At 37.8% G+C, this 23,495-nt stretch overlaps 1 protein-coding gene across 8 annotated transcripts in view; it reads left to right on the forward strand.

Annotated features, from left to right (window-relative positions):
• Nucleotides 1–23,495, forward strand: part of CTBP2 (C-terminal binding protein 2) — a 2,784,951-nt gene that overhangs the window by 2,323,774 nt on the left and 437,682 nt on the right. For all 8 annotated transcript variants that reach the window (XM_044056194.1, XM_044056191.1, XM_044056196.1 and 5 more), the window contains 2 exons: nt 15,768–15,922; nt 16,682–16,826. In XM_044056194.1, the coding sequence (XP_043912129.1) occupies nt 15,768–15,922; nt 16,682–16,826 (300 nt within the window). The remainder of the gene's footprint in view (nt 1–15,767; nt 15,923–16,681; nt 16,827–23,495) is intronic.

Consider the following 23,495-nt stretch of genomic DNA (forward strand, 5'->3'; position numbering starts at 1 on the left):
GCTAAAACACAGAATAACAATGAAGTGAAACTACCCCCACTTCTATCAATGGCTACACTTCTAAAAAGTTCTCTGTAGAGACACAAGTTCTCTGTAGAGACACACAGCCACAATTTTTAGTTCAATTAATATTCAGTAAGAAACAAAAATAAATACAATGCAGTACTATATGAAAATGTGGTGATAAAAGTGTACTTAAATTCGCTTATACGTCCAGTTGATTGCAGGTAGATCTTAGCCGGCCAAAGCACAGATATTTAGCAGAAATAACCCAAGATGTACCACTTATATAAGGCAGGACAGTCCCTAGGCTAAAACACAGAATACCAATGAAATGAAACTAACCCCCACTGCTATTAATGGCTACACTTCTAACAAGTTCTCTGTAGAGACACAAGCTCTCTGTAGAGACACAGAGACACAATTTTCAGTTCAATTAGTATTCTGTGAGAAACAAAAATAAATACAATGAAGTACTATATGAAAAAGTGGTGATAAAAGTGTACTTAAATTCATTTATACGTCCAGTTGATTGCAGGTAGATCTTAGCCAGCCAAAGCTCAGATATTTAGCAGACATAACCTAAGATCTACCACTTATATAAGGCAGGACAGCCCCTAGGCTAAAACACAGAATACCAATGAAATGAAACTACCCCCCACTGCTAACAAGCTCTCTGTAGAGACACAGAGCCACAATTTTCAGTTCAATTAATATTCAGTGAGGAACAAAAATAAATACAATGCAGTACTATATGAAAAAGTGCAGATAAAAGTGTACTTAAATTTGCTTATATCTCCAGTTGATTGCAAGTAGATCTTAGCCAGCCAAAGCTCAGATATATTTTTAGACATCAGCAAAGTATATGAAGTAGGTAATCTGCTTTTCAACTTTCTGTAAATCAACATTTCAGCTACTGAGACAGTGTGTTCTTGCAATAGAGTATTCCTGTTTCCTAGAAATGTAAGGTGACAATCTTTATAGGTTTGCTACAGATCTTAATCACAAAATTCTGATTCTTCACTGTTTCCATAGTTATCTACACTTAACTGTTGGACTGAAGGAAGTGTGGGCTGGCTGATATATATCTGAATTCCCATTCCTGCACAAATCTTGAATTTCTAACTTGCATTTCACAGACAAGTCCCCTCCTTCAAAAATATAGACAAATCTACTAATCCAATTTTACTGAGATCTATCATCTTGATAATTTCAAGGAATTTGGGATTATAATCCACACATGTTAGATGCATGAGTTGTTTAAACTGGAACAGATATCATCCCACTGAACTTCATAGACAGACAGGACCTGGGTATGCTAGCATCACTTCTTTAGAGCTGTTATTTTATCAGCTGATGATGACTTCTATCTGATTTGACATTCCTAGCAAAACATTATATCCCCTGCTCTTTCTTTGCAGTTTACTCTTCCTAGATGTAACTCAAGTAGCTTCTCAAACATCTGTTTTTCTCAGTTGTTTGGAAACTATATTTTGTCAGCTTTAAAGATCAAGCCTTGAATACAACTTATTTCTTCTTTAAAAAAGAAAAATAAGGCCTACATTCTTTCCTTACTGATGATTTTTGCTCAGGCCATCCTTCTGTTGAAATGAAAAAACGTGGTCCAAGGGGAAAAACAAGGAGGCTAATTAGACACTTTGATTTCCTAACTACATATTTAAAATGACATTAAATTATCTTTGTTTCTTTGTACATGAAAAACAAAAATTGCATTAAAATTTTTTTCCTTCTCTTTTTTTATTTTATTTTTACATAAAAAACTAAGTCATTGTTGACAGACTGTCATGTTACCTCATCATTATTTGTACCCTAAGCTGTTTTATTTAATACATTAGGCTGTAGATACAGCTTAACTTTCAGAAAAAACCTTGTTCAAAAACATCTAGTCTACTGTATAACTCATCAGACAAGAAGTTGAAAGTACAACTGTAAACTGTTAAAACATTCTCAGATGATACAGTTATGCCATTTGCTCTTGATAAATCTTATTGCAAGCATTCTAGGGTAAGAATTATTATCTTGTTTTGTGATAGTACAAAGGGGGATGTCTCAAAAGACACACAAGGTTTAAACCTGGGTGTCTCCTGTAAGACAGATTTAGAAATTGCTGAATGTTGTTGAGCTTTACTTTTTGATCCTTAAGATATTCCAAAGAAGTGTAGCTTTTCTTCACACTGCCTAAAAAAACTTAAAAAATGTGATTTCTATCATTTTTGTTTTGTTAAGTTGTTAAATGCATCTTTCATTCAAGAATATCCACCTACATGTCAGTACTACAGGAATGTCAAAAGACACATAAAATGCATTCACTGAATTTCCATTTTAAAGTTGCAGCTTCCATAAATTCTGAAAGTTTTAGTCTTATTTTTATTAATTCTTGCTTCACTTCTTTTAGACAGAGACGCCAAATTCTTCTATTTTTTTTTTATTTACAGTTATAATATTGTCACTTTTTTTTCCTACTGACGATTTAAAGAAGTGATTATGTTGTTTTGATCTTGTGATAAAGATTTTCCCCTGCCACCATTTTTCATGTTGTTAAAAATATTTTCACTTTTGATATATTCAGTATTAAAAGAAAATATCCTTAGTGAAATTGAAAGATATTTCCATCCAAATGTACATTTAATCATTTATTCCTAGAATAGGAAGAAAACACTTGTAATATGCTGTTAGAAGTTAAAGTTAGACGTCTGATCATCTTAGTAGGTTAGTGATGACAATAAAATCTAAAGGTAATTATAATAAAATGGGTGTTTTTTTTTCCTCTGCATCAGTGTCAGAAACAAAGCCTATCACAAAAAAAAAACAAAAAACAAAAAGAGTTCTTACTTATGGTTGACATAAAGTAGTTGCTGCAACATCTTTTATTTTTATCTTCATTTTATAATGATGAAACACCTTTAGTCTGCTGTGAGTTCTGTACAAGATTTAGTATAAACCAAAAGTCTTCTCTGATAAGTAAATGGGCTGCATTAAGCCACAAAAGAGATAAATTAGGAATGTATTTTGGGAGGATTCCAACTATGAGCACCAGTTATATGCCACTGGACTCGAGCATTTTTTGTTACACACCAAAGCAGATTTTAAACTTAAATGACACAATAAAGCATTTGCATCAGATAATAAAGCATAGCGGTGGATATAAAAGTGATTTTCTCAGTATCTGACGTCCAGAGGAAAAAAAGTCATGTGCACACACTTTTCTTTGTTCATTTTCAGTTTCCACACCTTTCATGTACCACAGGAAAGTGCTGGATTTTTTTGTGATGTGGACTGTAGGAGTGAAGCATGTGATAAGTGGTCTGTGTGTGTATGCTTGTGTGTGTATTATATTTGTGTGTGTGTGTGTGTGTGTGTGTGTGTGTGTGTGTGTGTGTGTGTGTGTATATAGATAGATAGATAGATAGATAGATAGATAGATAGATAGATAGATAGATAGATAGATAGATATGGGTCTTGGGCACCCAATGAAACAGACAGTACGCTGACACCCAGTAGAGTGATGTCATAACTTTGAACTCAGATATATCGACGTGTTCTGTGCATGTTCCAGGAATTACCCCAGAGTGGACTAAACCAATGTAAAGTGTTTTTGCAGGAGAGCTGTCATCCCCATACCCCCTGCTAAGTGTGTATATATATATATATATATATATATATATATATATATATATATATATATAGATAGATAGATATAGATATGTACATATATACTAACTATGAGATTGCACAATCCCTGGGGAAAGGGAATATACCCCTACCCAGGATTGTTGATATCACACACCTATTGATCATCTGTCTGCTTCAACCAAATGGCATTGATCAGACAGCTGTTGGCTTACTGTCCATTCAGTTGGATGCCTGATATACTATAGATAGATAGATAGATAGATAGATAGATAGATAGATAGATAGATAGATAGATAGATACAGATATATCTTTCTATCTGGCTCCCTATAATGGCTCCCTATTTCCTAACTATGTTCATACTTTCTGTATTACTCTTACCTACACTATTCTCACTCTACCTTCTGACATTCTTTGAAACCCCTCTCTATGGCCAGCCTACCCTCTCACATAAGCAAACTCTACCTTGTTTAGACATATCTTTTATATCATATTCCAACAGTACCTCTACCCCCAACTACATTCTACCTAAATTCCACAGACTCATACACATTAAGCATGGCCTCTCTACAGATAGAAAACTGAAAGTAAAAACCTACTTTAACAACATCGTAATAACCAAACCAAAGAAGCACACCTTACAGGATGGGGACATACACCCTAACCCTGGCCCTATCAACCCTTCACCTCTTACTCCTAAAACTAAACTTAACAATACTCTCCTAATAGGACATCTAAACATTCAAAGCATAAACAATAAAATACCTCACCTACATGCTCTCCTTGATATCCATTCCTTTGACATTATTTGCCTCTCTGAAACCTGGCTTAAGCCTGACACTAAAGATACAGAAATCATACCCCAAGGCTATAATATTGTTAGACATGACCGTACTAAACGTAAAGGTGGCGGAGTAGCAATTCTTTTTAACAATCAACTAAATATCTCCACCCTAACAATAGATCCAACCCAGGATAGCAAAGTAGAAGCCATCATAATCAAACTTCACTTGAACACCAAGAAATCCCTTAACATTATCTGTATATACCTACCCCCAGGTAATAACATACCCATTTTAGAAGCCTTTCTTAGCTGGGTATCTACAACTCTCCCCCAAGAAACAATAATTCTAGGTGACTTTAATATAGACTGGAACTGCATAAATACCAAGAATCCAACTTCCCATATAAACCTCCAAGGCTTTACCCAAACCATTACCTCAACTACAAGAATCAATAAGCCTAATAATAAAGAAAGTATTCTAGACTGGATATTGATAAATAATACCAAACACACCTACAAAGTAGGAACCCTGCCAGATGATGTCAGTGACCATTCCTTGACTTATATAGAAAGAGAAAAGACTGACTTTATTAACCTCCCTAATACTAGAAAAATACGCTCCACAAAACAGTTTAACGTAGACTCATTTCAAATGGAACTTAGTAAATGCAACTGGAATCCCTTAAAAACACTTCCTCTTGAAGATGCAGTATCATACTTTAACACAAGTTTCTTATCCATACTTAATAGACATGCTCCTGAGCGTACCATTAAAATGAAGTCCAATATAGCCCCATGGCTCTCAAGAGAAACCAGAAATCTAATTCTCTCCAGAAATAAAATCTGGTCTAAATGGAGATGTTACAGAAATAATCCTGATCTGCTGCACTTTCGTCAGCTTAGAAACCTTACTAAAAAGGCTATAATTGCAGACAAAAAATACTTTTACTGCAAACTTCAACAGACTCATCATAACAATCCAAAGGCCTTCTGGTCCTCAGTAAATAAACTCCTGTCCCCAGGTACAGCTAAAACACCTAGCCCGCTTAATGCGGACCCAGACACCCCTCTCCTAACTGCTAACGCTTTCAACCTATTCTTTACTGAAACTATTCATTCCCTAACCAAACAAATGAACATCAATAACTCAAACTCCTCACAAATCCAAGCTGCTTCATCCCCTAACTTTAAACTACAACCTATCTCTACCTCTTTCATCTATAAACTCATCCTAAAACTCAAGCCTTGTACCCCCTCTGCTGATAACCTCCCTTCTCTTTTTCTCCAAAAGGCTGCAAAAGCAATCACATATCCTATTTCCATTCTCATAAACAGAACAATCCAAGAGGGAACTATCCCTGACATCTGGAAAGTGTCCTACATTATCCCTTTACACAAAGGTGGCAACTCTATCGACTATTCTAACTATAGACCAATCGCACTCCTTTCTCCATTAGCAAAAATTATGGAAAAATGTATACACCAACAACTTCTAAATCATCTCTCAGTACATAACTTAATAGCCAACTGTCAACATGGCTTTAGACCCCATCATAGTACTACCACTGCTCTTCTTTCCTTTATAGACACCATAAATAGGAACCGCAACAATAACCTTCTCTCTTCTGCACTATTTATTGATCTTTCTAAAGCTTTCGACATGGTTAACCACTCTATATTAATCAATATACTCACATCCCTTTCCTTTGACAACCTTGCCATTAAATGGTTTACATCCTATCTTAGCAATAGACAACAAGCAGTTCTTTGGGGAAACCAAACTTCCTCTCTATTACCTGTAACTATTGGTGTCCCTCAGGGCTCAATTCTCGGACCTCTTCTTTTCACTCTATTCATTAATGACCTACATCTAGCAATTCCTCAAGCAACCGTCATACAATATGCTGATGACTCTACCCTAATTTGCTCAGCATCTTCTTCTACAACACTTCATTCATTTACTCAAAGCATCTTCAACACTGTTGAAACATGGTTTTCTAAACGCTACCTTCTTCTTAATGCCAAAAAAACTAAACTTCTCCTCTTCACCCCTACCTCTCGGTCCCCACCCCTTGATTTCACCATCTCATCAAATAATGCTACTGTCATTTCCCCTGAACCAACAACAAAACTATTAGGAATAACAATTGATAATAATCTCTCTTTTGATCAACACATTAACAACACTATCAAATTAGTAAACAGAAAAATCGGATCCTTATATAGAATTAAACCCTACCTAACTGCTTCTGCCAGAGCCACAATTGCCCACTCCCATCTTATGTCTACACTTCTTTATGCTTCTCCAATCTTTACCAACCTTAAGAAAGCCAACCTTAACAAACTTGCCACATCCTATTACAACATTGCCAGATTTGCTACTGGCAACCCTTATAGAACACATCACTGTGTGAACCTGAAACAACTAGGATGGGTGGAATTTCAACACCTTTTGCTTATTCCCCAACTCAATATTGCCCACAAATTACTATACCAGCCCAATAACACTCCTATTCTTTCTCAACTTTTAATCCCTTATAATAATCTCAACTCTCTTAGATCTTCTAAGAAACTAATGGCCTGCCCTACCAAGTCCAATAACTCAGCCGGTGACTCTCTTTTCTCTAATACAATTGGAAGAAGCTGGAATACACTACCCAGTGAAATCACTCTACTCGCATCTCTGCCTCTCTTCAAACAAGAAATTAAGAATTACTTCAAAAGCCATTGGCTCTGTTCCTGTATAAAGCCTGACTAATCTTCCTACCTACATCTGTTTATCCTCCTCCTAAATTTTCCGCCACTGTCTCTTCTTTTCCTTTTCTTTTCTTTTCTTTTCTTTTATAACTCTTTCTTCCTAACTCTTATTTTTCTTTACCTCTCTTTGTCTCATATCTAGCAAGTCTTTTTGCTTCTTTTGTTTTACAGTCCTCTCTTAGATGGCTTCCTGTTTACCCACTTATAGTATTTTTGCCCTCTTTCTCTGATATTTTACCCTTTTGCTTACCTCTAACTCTCTCTGTACAACAACTTGTCACTCTATATTTTCTCACTGTCATCTCATCCTTTAACTTGAATCTTTGTTACTCATACAAGTTATACTTTTGATATATCTTCTTTAATTAAGTTTTTATTTTGACATTATATTGCCATTTGTTATTATTGTTATTGCTTTTTAATTGTAAGGTTTTTTTCTTTTTATGTATATTTCTGTGTGGAGCTTTTCTCCCCGGGCCTCTACTGAAAATGGAAATATATCCAGCTAGACTAGCCCGGTCAACAAATGTAAAATAAATAAAATAAATAAAATATCTATATTAATGTATACCTATCTATCTATACACACACACACACACACACACACACACACACACACACACACACACACATAAAATCTCTGCCAAATTACTGATGCGGAGAACATTTCATAATTACATACCGGATCGGTTGAGGCCCGGGTTAACAATGACCGCCACCAGTACTGTTAGCCAACAGGGTGCTGGTGGAAATTGCGCTACTGTTGGCCGAAGAAGAAGAGGAGGGGGAAGGCATGCCCGAAGGCAGGAAGAGAGGAGGAAGGTTAGGAGTGTAGTACTGAGGGTAGAAACTTTGAATGTTGGCAGTATGACTGGTATAGGGAGAGAGCTAGCTGATATGATGGAGAGAAGGAAGGTTGATATATTGTGCGTGCAAGAGACCAGATGGAAGGGAAGTAAGACCAAGTGTATAGGAGGCGGGTTCAGATTGTTCTATCATGGTGTGGATGGCAGAAGAAATGGGGTAGGGGTTATCCTAATGGAACAGTATGCCAAGAGTGTTTTGGTGGTGAAGAGAGTGTCTGATAGAGTGATGTTTATGAAGCTTGAAATTGATGGTGTAATGATGAATGTTGTTAGTGCATATGCTCCACAAGTTGAGTGTGTGATGAATGAGAAAGAAAAATTTTGGAGTGAGTTGGATGAAGTGGTGGTGAGTGTACCCAAGGGTGAGAGACTAGTGATTGGAGCGGACTTCAATGGGCATGTTGGCGAAGTGAACAGAGGGGATGAGGAAGTGATGGGTAGGTATGGTGTTAAGGAGAGCAATGCAGAAGGTCAGATGATTGTGGATTTTGCAAAAAGGATGGACATGGTTGTGGTGAATACGTATTTTAAGAAGAGGGAGGAGCATAGGGTGACGTACAAGAGTGGAGGAAGATGCACACAGGTGGATTATATCCTATGTAGGAGGGCCAGTCTGAAGGAGATTGGAGACTGTAAAGTGCTGAGTGGGGAAAGTGTAGTTAAGCAGCATAGAATGGTGGTCTGCAGGATGATGTTGGTGATCAAGAAGCGGAGGAGGAGTGTGAAAGCAGTGCCAAGGATTAAATGGTGGAAGTTAAAAAAGGGTGATTGTGAGGTGGAGTTCAGGGAAGAGTTAAGACAGGCCCTGGGAGGCAATGAAGAGTTACCAAATAGCAGGGTAACTACAGCAGAGCTAGTAAGGGAGACTGCTAGGAAGGTGCTTGGTGTGACATCTGGACAGAGGAAGGAGGACAAGGAGATATGGTGGTGGAATGAGGAAGTACAGGAGAGTATACAGAGGAAGAGGCTGGCGAAGAAGAAGTGAGATTGTCAAAGAGATGAAGAAAGTAGACATGAGTATAAGGAGATGAGGCGCATGGCAAAGAGAGAGGTGGTGAAGGCTAAGGATAAGGCATATAGAGAGTTGTATGAGAGATTGGACACTAAAGAGGGAGAAAAGGACCTGTACCAATTGGCTAGACAGAGGGACAGAGCTGGGAAAGATGTGCAGCAGGTAAGGGTGATAAAGGACAGTGAGGGAAACGTACTCACAAGTGAGGAGAGTGTGTTGAGTAGATAGAAAGAGTACTTTGAAGGGCTGATGAATGAAGAGAATGAGAGAGAAGGTTGGAGAATGTGGGGATAGTGAATCAGGAAGTGAAGCAGATTAGCAAGGAGGAAGTGAGGACAGCTATGAAAAGGATGAAGAATGGAAAGGGTGTTGGCCCAGATGACATACCAGTGGAAGCATGGAGGTGCTTAGGAAAAATGGCAGTGGAATTTTTTAACCAGATTGTTTAATGACATTTTGGAAAGTCAGAGGATGCCTGAGGAGTGGAGAAAAAGTGTTTTGGTACCTATCTTTAAGAATAAGGGTGATGTGCAGAGCTGCAGTAACTACAGAGGGATAAAATTGATCAGTCACTTCTTGACGTTATGGGAAAGAGTAGTGGAAGCTAGGTTAAGAAGGGAGGTGATGATTAGTGATCAGCAGTAAGGTTTCATGCCAGGAAAGAGCACTACAGATGCAATATTTGCTCTGAGAGTGTTGTTGGAGAAATACAGAGAAGGTCAGAAGGAGTTGCATTGTGTCTTTGTGGACTTAGAGAAAGCATATGACAGGGTGCCTAGAGAGGAGTTGTGGTATTGTATGAGGAAGCCAGGAGTGGCAGAGAAGTTTGTAAGAGTGGTACAGGATATGTACAAGGGTAGTGTGACATTGGTGAGGACTGCGGTGGGAGTGACAGATACGTTTAAGGTGGAGGTGGGATTACATCAAGGATCAGCTCTGAGCCCTTTCTTATTTGCAGTGGTGATGGACAGGTTGACAGATGAGATTAGACAGGAGGCCCCGTGGACTATGATGTTTGCAGATGACATTGTGATATGTAGTGAGAGTAGGGATCAGGTTGAGGAGACCTGTAGAGGTGGAGATATGCTTTAGAGAGGAGAGGAATGAAGGTCAGCAGGGCTAAAACAGAATATATGTGTGTAAATGAGAGGGAGGGTAGAGGAATGGTGAGGATGCAGGGAGTACAGTTGGTAAAGGTGGATGAGTTTAAGTACTTGGGATCAACAGTTCAGAGTAATGGTGAGTGTGGAAGAGAGGTGAAGAAGAGAGTACAGGCAGGGTGGAATGGGTGGAGAAGAGTGTCAGGAGTGATTTGTGACAGACGGGTACCAATAAGAGTGAAAGGGAAGGTCTACAAGAGGGTAGTGAGACCAGCTATGTTATATGGGTTGGAGATGGTAGCATTGACAAAAAGGCAGGAGTCAGAGCTGGATGTGGCAGAGTTAAAGATGTTAAGATTTGCACTGGGTGTGACAAGGATGGACAGAATTAGGAATCAGTATATTAGAGGGTCAGCTCAGGTTGGACAGTTTGGAGACGAAGCAAGAGAGGCGAGATTGCATTGGTTTGGGCATGTGCTGAGGAGGGATGCTGGGTATATTGGGAAAAGGATGCTAAGGATGGAGCTGCCAGGTAAGAGGAAAAGAGGAAGGCCTAAGATAAGGTTTATGGATGTGGTGAGAGAGGACATGCAGGCGGTTGGTGTGAAAGAGCATGATGCAGAGGACAGGAAGAAATGGAAACAGATGATCTGCTGTGGTGACCCCTAACGGGAACAGCCAAAAGAAGATGATGATACATATATATATATATATATATATATATATATATATATATATATATATATATATATATATATATATATATATATATATATATATATATATATATAGATATATATATAGATATATATATATGTATAGATATATATAGATATATATATGTGTGTGTGTATGTGTGTGTGTGTGGAGATGTATATATATGTATATATATATATATATATATATATATATATATATATACATATATATATATATATATATATATGTGTGTGTGTGTGTTGTGTGTGTGAATATATATATATATATATATATATATATATATATATATATATATATATATATATGTATGTATGTGTGTGTGTGAATATATATATATATATATATATATATATATATATATATATATATATATATATATATATATATATTTCTCCTGCATTTTGGGTGAATGCACATTGGGTTGATAAATGCCCAGCTGAATGGAGGACAGCCACTGTCATCCCTTTGCACAAAGGTGGAGTGTCCACCAATCCTGGAAATTATAGACCCATCAGCCTAACTAGCCTGATCTGCAAGGCCATGGAACGGATTATTATGGACCTCATTAATAAGGACATTGGCAACCTCCAAACACTCAATCCTATCCAGTTTGGCTTCATCAATGTCTGTTAAATTTGGTTGACTTCTTTGAGACAGTCACCAAAGACATGGATGAAGGGAAGACAGTGTACACTGCCTACCTTGACCTGGCTACAGCCTTCGACTCTATTCCCCACTCGGGCATAATAGATAAACTTTGTCAACTCGGCATCAAACCGTATGTTACCAGATGGCTCACTGATAGAGCCCACCTAGTCAAACTAGGGGAAGCCACCTCAATGAGTAGACCTGTGACAAGGGGCGTACCCCAGGATATGGTCTTGGGGCTTCTATTATTTGGGATATACCTTTCTGTTGTGCAGGCCAAAACCAGTGGGCTATGGCTGACCAAGTTTGCAGATGACTGCAAGCTGGGTGCTGTCATCAATTCACCTAGTGATGTGGACATCCTCCAAGAGAGTTTCACCCAGACAAATGACTGGTGCCAGAAACATGGCCTCAAGCTGAATACCAAAAAATTCATCATCATCCTCTTTGGAGAGAGTGATGTCCCCACAAATTGTCACATTAATAAAAACATCTTAAGCTCACAATCAGTCGTGAGGGATTTGGGCACCCAGGTTGATAGCAACCTGACTTTTGACCACCACAGAATCATAGGAGGTTACTCGGCTAATGGCCATGGTGCCCTTACAAGCCTAGCCAAGAGTTTATCCCCAAAAAAGAAACCTCAGTCAGCACCTGTTGCCCTATCAGTGAGGGACAAAGGTGGAAACCCTGGGACAAATTTGTGGTTTCCCATTCACTCATCAAGGTTGCACTTGAAGAGAGTCGGCGAGGTACTTTGACATGTATGGGTAGTCTATTCCAGAGGCAGGGCAGCCTCTGGGAGACAAACCTGTCTCTCCAGCAGGTTTTGTTGATGTCGTATATTAGATTTAGGCCAATTGAGCGGGTAATGCGTGAGGAGTTAGACTTACAGATATGGAGCATCTCTAGTAAGGCGGGGTCCGATATTGCCTTGTAGGTGAGACACAGATCAGCTCTGAGCAATCTGTATGATACCGAGTAGAGTGATAGTGATTTGAGCCTAGCCACATAAGACAGGTTTTGGAGGCCATGGATTCTCTTTTTGAGGTATTTAAGTGGCCTTTTCAGTTGGTGCAGGTGTTTGGAGAGGTACATACCAGATGGGGCATTATGCTCAGTTATAGGTCTAATGATGGAGGAGTACAGAGAGGTAATAACCTAATTTTTTCTGGATGCAATTCCTTTACTTATGAGATGAACCAAGTAAAAGGCTTTTCTGACCACTGCCGCCACATGATGATCGAATGAGAGATTGTCAAACTGAGTACCCAAGTCTCTCACCACAGGATGTGTGCTTAGGTGGTTCTCGTTTATGTGGTAATCAGTAGGGGCTGTGTTTTTTTGAATAGTATGATAATACATTTTTTTACATTTAACTTAAGGCCATGACTTTGGCACCAGTAATTTGTAGCTGTGAGACCCTCTTGCAGTATGTTAACATTATTTGGTGAGTCAGTGACAGCACTCAACTTACAGTCATGTTGCATTGTACGTAAACCTTCTGCATGGCCCACCTCATAAGTAAGGGACAAGGAGGTCATAACATCCATGTATGCTTCCCTTATAAGGCCCATTATTGAGTATAACATCCCTTTTGGCATGTACCTCGCAAAGCACATGCAGCAGCTGGAGAGACCATAGAGGTTCCTCACCAGGAGAATCAAGGCCCTCAAACATCTACCATATACAGATAGGCTAAAAGCCCTATCCCTCTACTCAGTTTCATACAGACTCCTCAAAGATGACCTCTGTCTTTCATAAAAGGTGATCTTGGACCCCACCTTGATGGGACTGCTGCATATCTGCAAGTCAAGCTCCACTCAGGTAACCCACACTAGCAGCCTCAACCTGGTCTGTGACATCAGCAGGACTTGTTGGCGGGACAGATTTGTGTCCCAGAGACTCCCCCAGCTGTGGAATAGACTCCCTCTCCATGTAAAGCAGAGTACTTCTTTACCCCTTTTTAAGTGCAACATGGATAACTGGACGGGAAACAGAAAATACACCTTGGGGATTCCACCCATGTCCCTGCTGGACAGGGGCATCGGGTGCTGACTTGTCTAAACATGGGCTAAACTCTTGGCTAGGCTTATAATGGCCTCAGGGCCAATAGTCAAATAACTTCCTATGAACCTATCCTAAGAGATGGCAGAGGTTATTAAACAATCATACATTAAAACACTGGACAAGACTGCGGTGGTGGTGCTGCAGTAGCATTGTCGCCTCACAGTTAGACGTTGCACATTCAATTCTCAGTTAGAGCGTCTTCTGTGTGTCGACATGTGTGAATGGGCGTTCCTTCGTTGAAGGTTGTGCATTAGGCCTGGCAAGCCAGTTAGTTTGTATATTAAAACACTGGACACCTTGAAGGTATGTTTTGTCAAGACAGGTAAGTGGGGTTTGGGCTAGACAGGGGTCCAGGGAAGTAAATATTGTGGGAAGAAATATCCAGGGAATTGTTATGGCTAGGCTTGTTTAGGCCCTAGGGCCGATAGCCTAGTACCAACCTATGAAAGGGGTAAGAGTGTTTGTGCATGTTTTTGCTTGTTAGGGTTAGGTTTAGGGTTGGCTTTAGGTAAGGGGATAGATGTTATGTGTTTGCATGCAAGTGTATTCATTTTAGGGTTAGGTAAGGTTTTATATTTGTGTGAGTGTGTATTTTAAGGTTTGGGTTGGGTTAGGTAAGAGGATATATGTTATGTGTTGTATGAGTGTGTGTATTTTAGGGTTAAGGTCAGTGTTAAGTAATATGATACGTTATGTGTTTGTTTGCAAGAGCGTGTGTATGTTAAGGTTAGGGTTGGGAGAATGATGTCGTTTTGGTAGTGTTTGTGGTGTGTATGTGCCTGAGTATATCTTTTTAGTGGTAGTGTTATGAGAAGGGTTTTTTTAAGGTAAGGTAAGGTTACTGTTGGTGGAAGAGGCAGTGTTAAAATTTGCTTAGTTGTCCTGCCCACCTTAGGAATGTGTTTTAACCCTAACCCTGTCCCTGTTCCCAACACTAACCCTACGCTTTATCTTCAAAAAAAACTTCCTGTATCAGACACATTTGAGAGATTTTACTGTGAAGATCTTTTCCATGTTCAGTATTTAGACCGTTCAGTGTTATGTATGTTTGAAGTTCTTAATGATGCTATTTTACATTCGACATTAAGTAAATTCAATCATAATAATGGAATCATAAATATATATATATATATATATATATATATATATATATATATATATATAAATCACAAAAAACGAAAGTCCAGCACTACTAAAATACATATATTACATATAAATGTAATAAAATAAAGTAAAAAGTCCAGGTATTACATTCAGCAGTACTTATTCAGGCAAATGCCCTTGGCCGACAAACAGTCACAGCAACAAGAAACTCCAAACCGGTTTCGCCCCCTGGCATTCTCAGTGGTATAATACATTCTGCTGTAGTACATACATTTATATACCCGTTTCTTAAAGACACAGGATAAAGTCATCTTATTTGTATGTAATATATGTATTTCAGTAGTGCTGGACTTTCGTTTTTTTGATTTATATATTGGTACAGTCCGGGCACACAGTGAGCCAACGTGCACCAGAATTCTGTTGGGATATATATATATATATATATATATATATATATATATATATATATATATATATATATATATATATATATATACATACACACACGTGTATGTATATGCACATGGGCACACATATAGATGGGTATAGATGTGTGTGTGTGTGTGTGTGTGTGTGTGTGTGTGTGTGTGTGTGTGTGTGTGTGTGTGTGTATGTACTACATATTCTGCCTTGCCAATGGGTTGGGTTTATTTTTACATAAAAGGTATCTTGGGTGAACCAAGGGTTATTTGTTAGGACACATGCAAAATATTATTTAAGAAATGCTGTTTCAGAAAAAAAAATAGTACTTTGTTTCTGCAGGTGAATGAAACTTAAAATTGATTTCTGGCAGTCAATGCATGGCTCATCTTTGAGTTCCTGTTATGTTGTTTTACTCCATGATGTTTATTGCACTGTTACCTGTGTAACCTGAACTGTTTTTCATGTGCTTCCACACCATATTAAAGTGAAGATGAAACTAGTCAGTTAATGTCCTTTCTTATAGTTGTTGATTTAATAATGTAATTTTTAAACCTGCTGTTATTAAGTTCTGTTGAGTTTCTTGTTGCCTTAAAATGACACTGCAATTATTGATGTTTTGTTTGATTGCAAGGTATCCGTCCGCAGATCATGAATGGTCCCATGCACCCACGTCCTTTAGTGGCATTGTTGGATGGCAGAGACTGTACTGTGGAAATGCCAATCCTGAAAGACTTGGCCACTGTTGCATTCTGTGATGCACAGTCGACTCAGGAAATCCATGAAAAGGTACCCGTTTTACATTATCATGGTCTGAGGAAAGTGCATATATGTGGGATTGTCTAGCAGTTATCAAACTTAATGGTGACATATCACAAATTTCCAAATTGCATTATTATTTTACCATTTGATCACAAGTGTTTCCAGTATTTTTTTAATTTGGCAGGCAGAAACAGGGCCCTCTGTATCCAGATGAGGTGTCTCATTATTTAACTTCCAGCAGTGTTAATTCAGCACATTGAAAGTGATCTTTTCTTAATTAGCTCTGAAAGCCTACCACCTTAAATAAATCAAGTTTTCCACATTTAATGAGAAATGATTAGTGAAATCATAATTAAATGTATTTAGAAACATGAAGTCATGACAGAATGATCAGTCTGTAAGTGGAAAACAGCTGAGTGTAAACGCTTTTCTTCCATCACCTTGAGTAACAGTTTCATTGGTAGCATTTCAGTAGGATTTAGCCACTGTTTCTAAATGCAACTGTTGGCAGCATAAAGTATATTCGATTGGATGACAGTGTTAAACTACAAATAAAAGTCTACAAAGTAAAAGGTTTTTAACCTTGAATAAGCTGTTCTTGTCACTGAGATCTGCTGTGGCCTTTCAGATGAGTAGTGCTTTACAAATACTGACTTTCTTGACATCTGTTGAAGATGAAGCACTATGAACTTGTAATCTTTCTGGGTATCATTAAAACTCTATTCAGGAAGTATTGTAACCGACATTCCTGACCTGCTTGCTGCAGTTAATTGCTGTCTGTTTCAGGTTTTGAATGAAGCAGTGGGAGCCATGATGTACCACACCATCACGCTTACTCGCGAAGATCTTGAGAAGTTCAAGGCCTTGAGAGTCATTGTTCGAATAGGCAGTGGCTATGACAATATCGACATTAAAGCTGCAGGGGAAATGGGTATGTTCCAGTAAATATTAACAAGAATGAAGATGCATTTTTTTTGGCTAGTCTTACTCAAATCATTTTTTTGTCTTTTCAAACTAGATCACTGTCACCTTGACTGAATACTTTTAGGAATTTTTAGAATATTTTACTGCTCTGAAAAAAAATAACGCTAGCGTGCATGGGTTTTTGGGAAAATAAATGCAGTGAGTATAATTTGGATAATAAACTGTTTTGCAAATGCAAAAAAGTAATAGTTATTTCACCAAGCTGCACTCTTGCCTAACCTCCGATAGATTGATTCTAATCCTTCTCAGGTGTAGTCTAAAATACAGATTTCTTTCCTCACCACACACCCTTTATAATTTCCTTTTAGTTTTATGTCTGCATTTTTACCTCTGCCATTTCCTCTTAGTAACCAGGAAAGCGAAGTTGGCAGAAGTGTTCATATTCAGCCACAACCTAGGGAAGTAATCCTGCATAGGTTTGTGAACAATACATGCAGAGCAGAATAGTCATAAGAAATGACACATTAAACTGTAGAGCAAGGACAGTTGCAAGAAAATGTAATTAAATATCTTATGCTGACTGCTTGTGTGAGAGTTCAGCCATTCGTTCATGCTTTGAGTCGTGTTGGAACTCCTACGGCAACACCTTGAACAGGTGCCATCAACCACAGACTTTATTAGGCACGTAGGGAACAAAAGTACATTGCTGGGCTTTCTGCCATGTCACATACACCACACACATAGTTGGGGCAATTTAGAGTCAGCAATTTGCCTACCCATGTTTTGGGGAGGTAGGAGGATACTGGAGAACCCAGAAAGAAATTCATATAAATATAAGTAGGAAATGCAGACTACACACAGAAGACACCCAAGCCGAGTATCAAACCAAAGAAACCTTTGCTGTGAGGCAGCAATGCTACTCATTGTGCCACTGTGCTGCCCTATATAACAATGGTGAATCATAATTGAAAGGTATTTCTTTGTTAACTGATCAACATGGACCTTTTCAGACTCAGCCAGAAGCACTGTCTGATTAAGCAACTTGTTCAGAGTCACATGGCATCCAAATCCAGGAAGATGGAATCAAACCCTGGACTAGAAGGTACACCTCATTAACTGCATAGTTTAAATCTTCTAAGCCAACTGCCAAGTACAAAAAAGATGGGGTCATCATGGATATTACATAGTGTGTAGCACATGCAACTGCCTAACAACAGTTACAGACTGCATATGTAATAGTACAACTTCCTGTTTTCTTTTGTCTGACAATTATTCTGTACCCTTTATTGCTGCAAAAAATATCCCTGCTCTGTTGCATTTTTCTCAATCTTCTCAGCAGTCTATCTAAACACAATATTAGCAAGCCATGCTAGTGATACTTGGAACTATTGTACATTAGTATACTTCTTACATCTACTAGTATATTAGTATACCACTTATAGGCACTACCTGTTGTACAATAGTTCATTAATATACTTCTCAGTAAAACATTTATAGGTATTAGCTGTTGTACAATAGTACATTACTATGATTCTTACTAATAGTATATTAGTACACCACTTATAGACATTACCTGTCGTACAACAGTACTTTGGTATGATTCTTACTATTAGTATATTAGTATACCACGTATAGGCACTACCTGTTGTACAATAGTTCATTAATATACTTCTCAGTAAAACATTTATAGGTATTAGCTGTTGTACAATAGTACATTAGTATGATTCTTACTAATGGTATATTAGTATACCACTTATAGGCATTACCTGTCATACAACAGTACATTACTATGATTCTTACTAATAGTATATTAGTACACCACTTATAGACATTACCTGTCGTACAACAGTACTTTGGTATGATTCTTACTATTAGTATATTAGTATACCACGTATAGGCACTACCTGTTGTACAATAGTTCATTAGTATACTTCTTAGTAAAACATTTAGAGGCATTAGCTGTTGTACAATAGTACATTAGTACATTTCTTAGTTATAATAGTATATTACTATACCAATAATAGGCATTAGCTGTTGTCCTAGGCTACATTAGTATACCTCTTACGTCTAATAATATATTAGTATACCACTTATAGGCACTACCTGTTGTACAGTAGTTCATTAGTATACTTCTTAGTAAAACATTTGTAGGCATTAGCTATTGTACAATAGCACATTAGTATATTTCTTGATTCTAATAATATATTAGAATACCAGTAATAGGCATTAGCTGTTGTCCTAGGCTACATTAGTATACCTCTTACTTCTAATAGTATATTAGTATACCAAATGAAGGCATTAGCTGTTCTCCTAGGCTACATTAGTTGTTGTTGTCTTTCGGCTTTTCCCGGTTAGGGGTCGCCACAGTGGAACTCCGGTCCACTAATGATTGGCAGTAGATTTTCACGAACGCTGAGGTGCCAGCTCAATGTTCAACCTTCAACGAAGGCACGCCCATTTATGCATGTCTTTCGAACACCCACCCAACCATGAGGAGGACATGCAGACTCCACACAGAAGGCACTCCCCGCACTCCAGCAGAGAATCGAATGGGAAAACCTCTTGCTGTGAGGTAACAATGCTACCGCTGCACCACCACGGAAGTCTAGGCTACATTAGTATACCTCTTAATTCTAATAGTATATTAGTATACCATGTATTGGCATTACCTGTTGTGCAATTGTACATTAGTATACTTCTTACTTCTAACAGTATATTGATGTACCACTTATAGACATTACCTGTTGTACAACAGTACATTAATGTGATTCTTACTTTTAATAGTATATTAATATACCACTTATAGGCATTATCATACAATAGTACATTAGTATACTTCTCAGTAAAACATTTATAGGCATTAGCTGTTGTACAATAGCACATTAGTATAGTTATTGGTTCTAATAGTATATTAGTATACCAATTATAGGCATTAGCTGTTGTCTTAGGCTACATTAGTATACCTCTTACCTCTAATAGTATATTAGTATACCAAATGAAGGCATAGGTTGTCATCCTATTCTACATAAATATACTTCTTAGTTTTAATAGTATATCAGTATACTACTTATAGGCATTACCTATTGTGCTATAGTACATTAGTATGCGTTGTACTTCAAATAGTATTACCACATATAGGCATTAGCTGTTATACTGTACCACTTGCAGGCTTTAGCTGTTAAACAATAGTACATTAGTATACTCCTTATGTCTAATAATACATTAGTACACCACTTGTAGGCATTAGCTGTTGTACTGTAGTACATTAGTATACACTTTACTTCTAAGAGTATGTAAGATTAACACTTGTAGACATTACCTGTTGACTTCTTACTTCTAATAGTATATTAGTACACAATTTATAGTCTTTAACTGTTGTATAATAGTACATTAGTATACTTCTTACTTCTAATAGTATGTTAGTATACCACTTACAGTCTTTAGCTGTTGCACAATAGTGCGTTAGTACAATCCTTATGTCTAATGGTATATTAGTGCACCACTTAAAGGCATTAGCTGTTCTACTAGAATCCATTAGTATATCTTACTTCTGTTAGTATTTTAGTATATCACTTATATGCATTAGCTGTTGTACTGTTTTCTTCTTACTTCTAATAGTATATTAGTTATTAGTATATTTCTTACTTCCGATAGTGTATTGATATACCACTTACAGGCATTAGCTGTTGTAGTATAGTACATTATTATATTTCTTACTTCTAATAGTATATTAGTTATTAGTATATTTCTTACTTCTAATAGTATATTAGTATGCCACTTACAGGCATTACTTGTTCACAGCTGTGCAGTCTAGCTCTTAAACTGGGTATGACTTGTGCAATGTACCTGTATGCTCTATTATTATGGTAACATTTATATCTAATAGTACGGCTAGACACCAAGCAGTGTGAACCTTGACTCTAGATTATTGTCACTGTTGGTGTGACACTCCATTCCCATATGTACAGGGGCACCGGAAGCTGTTAAAGACTGGAGGGGGGGGGGGTGACAGGGGCACTTAGTCAACTAAAAAGGGTAATTTTTTAATAACTATTTGCTACCACAACATAGGTTCACTTGGAGGACATTTTAAGCTTAGCCAATTCCCTTTTGGAGCTTGAATTAACATTTTCTGATTGATCTTAGCTATCCCCATGGCTGATAATTGCATATTAGCCCTAGTGAGAACAACTGTGATCATGCCATAGATAATTTGAGGGGGCCATGTAACGAATGCAGCATTTAGGAACTGCTTCTATCCATTAGTGGCATGAGGGGAAATCCTGGAGTACATTTTCTGTTACCCATCCTTAGATCCAAGTTGCATTTGAATATGGATGGATGAGCTTTGCTTTATTTTTATGGATAGTCTGTTCCAGAACAGTAGTAGCCTTTGTGATATATATCCATCTGTCCACAACATTCAGTTTAGATGCCTGGACTGAGTATTTCTGATGCCATTTGACTTGTCGATGTTCAGTAGGTCCATCTGTATTATGTCGGAGGATGCTTTGTATGCCAGACATGTCACCTCTAAGCACTCTGTAGGATACTGAGTATAGTAATAAATCTTTGAGGTGGTCCATGCAAGACCTATTGTTTAGGACTTGTATCCTTTTAGTAAGGTATCTCTGAAGGTATTACAATTGTTGCATGGGACTGGACAGATACATGCCAAAGTGGGCATTATACAAAATGATTGACATAATGAGAGCTTTGTTAAAGGGACAACAACATCTCTAGATCTAGTCACAATCAATTTGTTTATAAGCTGTGCAATACAGAAAGGCTTTCTTATGACTCTTGGCACATGTTGGTCAAAAGTTAGGTCACTGTACACACAAGTTCCCAAATGCCAAACAATTGGATCAGTTCTCAGAGGGCATTGTCATGATTTTGACACCAGTTATTATTTGGGACAAACCTTCCTGCATGATGGTTAAGTCATTTGGGGATTCAATAACTTCTCCTAGCTTGCAGTCATCTCAAACTTAGCTGGCCATAGCTCTTTGGTATTTCCTTTTACTTTTGAGATGTATATGCCAAACAGAAAAAGTCTCAGCACCAAACCCTGGGGGACTTCATTGGTGACTGGTTTCTTCCCCTGTTTTGATCTCCTGCATCCTGTGAGCCAAGCTGGCAATGCAGCTAGTGATGTAAGTGTTTGCTCCTACATTATTCATCTTTTGTACTACACCTGGGTAGAGGATTGTGTCAAAAGGCTTAGCCAGGTCAATGTAATGTGGTGTGAACTGTTTTACCTTCATCCATTACTTTGGTAACAAGAGTAAAGCTTAAAATGTGCCCATGATTTTGAGCTTTTCACACTTTCCTGTGTGCTGTTTTCAAACACATTTTTAGGGCCATGCATACATGTATGCATTCCTTGATTCACCTTCCTGATTGTATTAAATTATATTCCTTGTATAATACTGCACACTTGTTAGACTTAAGTTAGCACATTTTAAATTTGTTTAAACATTTTCCAGTAGGCAATGAAACAAAAATGCATTAACCAATAATGACAAAATTGCCCTATTCAGAATATTTCCACCATAAAGGTCTACTTCCACACACAACTGCATTTTAAATTTGTTTGAACATTTTTCCAGTAGGCAATGAAGCAAAATGCATGCACCAATAATGACAAAACTGCCCTATTCAGAACATTTCCATGATAACAGTCTACTTCTACACACAATTGCATTTTAAATTTATTGTTTGAACATTTTTCCAGTAGGCAATGAAGCAAAAGGCATGCACCAATAATGATAAAACTGCCATATTCAGAACATTTCCATAATAACAGTCTACTTCCACACACAATATATAAATACAGAATCACAGTAGAGTGTAAGCCATAGGCATGTTGCACAGCTTCTTGAACTTATTTTCAATTGGGGGGGGGGGGGCAAAAGGCCAAAAACCAGGGACACATTTTAAATGTTGCATGTATAATTTTGGAAAGTTGCTTGCATAAAATGTTATGTTACTACCAAGCATTTCACTGCTAAGCCTTGAACCCAGAACCATGTGCACTACAGTCAGAGCAAGATACCACTAAGCTAAACCAGCAGTTTCTTAAAAGACAGGAAGACCAACTTAAATGTCTATCATATCATGTAGTGAATTCATTTCTCACTTCTCACCATAGCTCTCAACCTCTTAGCACAAAAATACAGAACAAAGCCAATAATGGGGGATACGGCCCCAAAATAGGGACACATTTCAAATACTGATTTTATAACCTTAGAAAATTGCTAGAATAAAAGGTTTTGTTTTACCAGAGGAACAGAACAAATATGTGAGGCATAAATTTACAAGTGATGGTGGTTAGGGACTTTAGGCTCTTTTTACCTGTACCCAAGGTACAAGGTTTGAGCCTGAGTATCTCTAGCCACCAGATGTATCCTGCTGGGGGCATTTTCACACACACACACACACCCCAATAAGAAAGTTTGTAGTGCCATCAGTTCATCAATTTCAAGTCCTTGGGATGTGGTAGAAAACTGGAGCCCCCGTTACAAAGCCGCAGAGGGTACCATGCAAACTTTACCACTACATGTAAATGCAAGGCAGGAAGTAAGAAGGACCTTTTTATTTTATCTTTGTTTAAGAAACTTAGTGTAGCTTTCACATAAATACAGTATGACTGAATGACAAAAAAGCAGTCAAG

This window comes from Protopterus annectens, chromosome 14.part0, assembly GCF_019279795.1.
Source record: "Protopterus annectens isolate FY-2018-M chromosome 14.part0, PAN1.0, whole genome shotgun sequence".
NCBI lineage: Eukaryota > Metazoa > Chordata > Ceratodontiformes > Protopteridae > Protopterus > Protopterus annectens.